The sequence below is a fragment of the Seriola lalandi genome, unplaced genomic scaffold, assembly GCF_002814215.2.
Source record: "Seriola lalandi dorsalis isolate HSWRI2012SDOR001 ecotype SW California unplaced genomic scaffold, Sedor1 jcf7180002001650, whole genome shotgun sequence".
NCBI classification, from domain to species: Eukaryota; Metazoa; Chordata; class Actinopteri; order Carangiformes; family Carangidae; genus Seriola; species Seriola lalandi.
Window position 1 is genome coordinate 1 of NW_019472308.1, and position 1,749 is coordinate 1,749.

Below are 1,749 nucleotides of genomic sequence, written 5' to 3' on the forward strand. Positions count from 1 at the left end.
TTAAATCGTATGGAAGCTGTTAATGGGTGAAGTTTTGTCAGATATAGTTGCCCTGTATCACCTTTTTCACATTTACAGTATCACATATGCCTAAGAAACAATGTAATACTCTACAACACATTTTAAAAGTTGTGACTGGATCAGGATTTTGTATTTTGACATTTCTTTATTCTTTGGTTTACTTGACTGTTTTAGGGGCTATAAATGCTGGATCAATGCTGTCATCTGGTGGCCAGACTGGATAAGTCAAGTGTCAGCTTGCATTCTGATCTATTAATAACTAGTGCTGAAGTTGTATTTGAGCAACAATCTTGTGACTGCACTCACAGAGAAAGGGCATTTCATGTGGACGTCTTCATGTTAACTTACAAGGGAAACACAACTGATTGCAGTTATGAGAGCTTTTACTTGACCGCTGTGTGGACCCCTGTGATTCACTGCAGTCCCAGTGAAGGGTGAGTAACTGTAGGCTGCCATTTCTGTAAACACTACGGTCCAGAGTGTTGGAAGCAAGACTTGTTGCTTCATCGACTTTAATGTATGGAGTTCCAGCTCAGACCAAAAGGGAAAATTGCATAAAATGGTTTAATTTCTAACCAGTGTTCCTATAAGAAACTAAAGGGAAAAAAAGACATTTCTCTTGTACTGACACTAAGGCGCCATGTCAAAGGACACATTTCCATTCTCGTCTACCTCACTGCGCTCTCTGAGACTGGAGCAGGAGTATCAGGAGTGGCAGGATGCTCGACGAGCATTGGCTCAGAGGAGAGCCCTCACCAGGGCCCCTCTGCCCCGAGCCCCCAGGCCTCCTCCCAGGCAGCAGCGGCTCCAGGAGGTCCGGGCACCCCCACCCCAGGCCCGCTGCAGAGACACGGCCATCCACAATACCTTCATGTTTGGAGACATGAAAGGAGTGTATGCGGTGCTGAAGGACCCAGCAATGGTCAACGCTCTGATGGAGACAGTGCATGAGGAGATGGTGTGGGCTCCAGAGATGGGTAAGACTTTCAACATTTCTTTGTTATTATCTTACATAAATGATTTTAATTACTTGACATCCCTTCTGTTTCTCTGTCAGGCATGTGGACGCTGAGCTCCAAGGTAAAACAAACCTCAGCATTACGTCTGGCTGCCAGCAGAGGACACATAGGATGTGTGGAGGAGCTGCTGTTTCGTGGAGCTGAGGTGAACGCTGACCCCGGAGGCAAGACCGCCCTCCATGATGCCTGCATAGGCGGCCACGCTGCCTGTGTCAGGCTGCTGCTTTCTCATGGAGCAGATCCTGAACTGCTGGCTGCAGATGGCAGCGCTCCTCTTCACTTCTGCACCTCTGCGCAGTCGTTCCAGTGAGTGGTAGAGGAACTGAAATCACTAGCAGCTGACTATTTTTACTGAACATTAATATCAATATTCTGTTCTCTGTTAGGTCCAAGTTGCTCTCAGGGTTCAATGAAGTCCAGTATCAACTTAATTTTTTCTTAAACTGAAAAAATACTCATCTGTAATGGTCACTTCAATTGCCTGTCAAGAATGTAAGAAAATTCAACTTTTCCTAAAGGCTTTGAGAATCACCTCTTTCAAGAAATTACCAAAAGCAGCAGACACAAGAGCGGCCCACTTTTGCAATGAAGATATTGATGCTTGTCCATAGTGTGATCAGAATTTTGTGCACTTCGTTTCAGGTGTGCTGAGTTGCTGTTAGAGGGAGGTGCAGAGGTCAACGTGAGGATGAGGGAGTCGAGGCTCACA

General features: G+C 45.9%; 1 protein-coding gene across 1 annotated transcript; it reads left to right on the top strand.

Moving 5' to 3' along the window:
• Positions 1-90: 90 nt before the first annotated feature.
• On the top strand, positions 91-1,743 carry LOC111664635 (ankyrin repeat and SOCS box protein 16-like; the record flags this gene model as incomplete). The annotated part of the gene is made up of 3 exons (XM_023419307.2): positions 91-998; positions 1,079-1,346; positions 1,683-1,743. Coding segments are annotated over exons 1-3 (666 nt in total), but the record flags the coding sequence as incomplete, so codon positions are not given.
• Between the last annotated feature and the right edge of the window lie 6 nt (positions 1,744-1,749).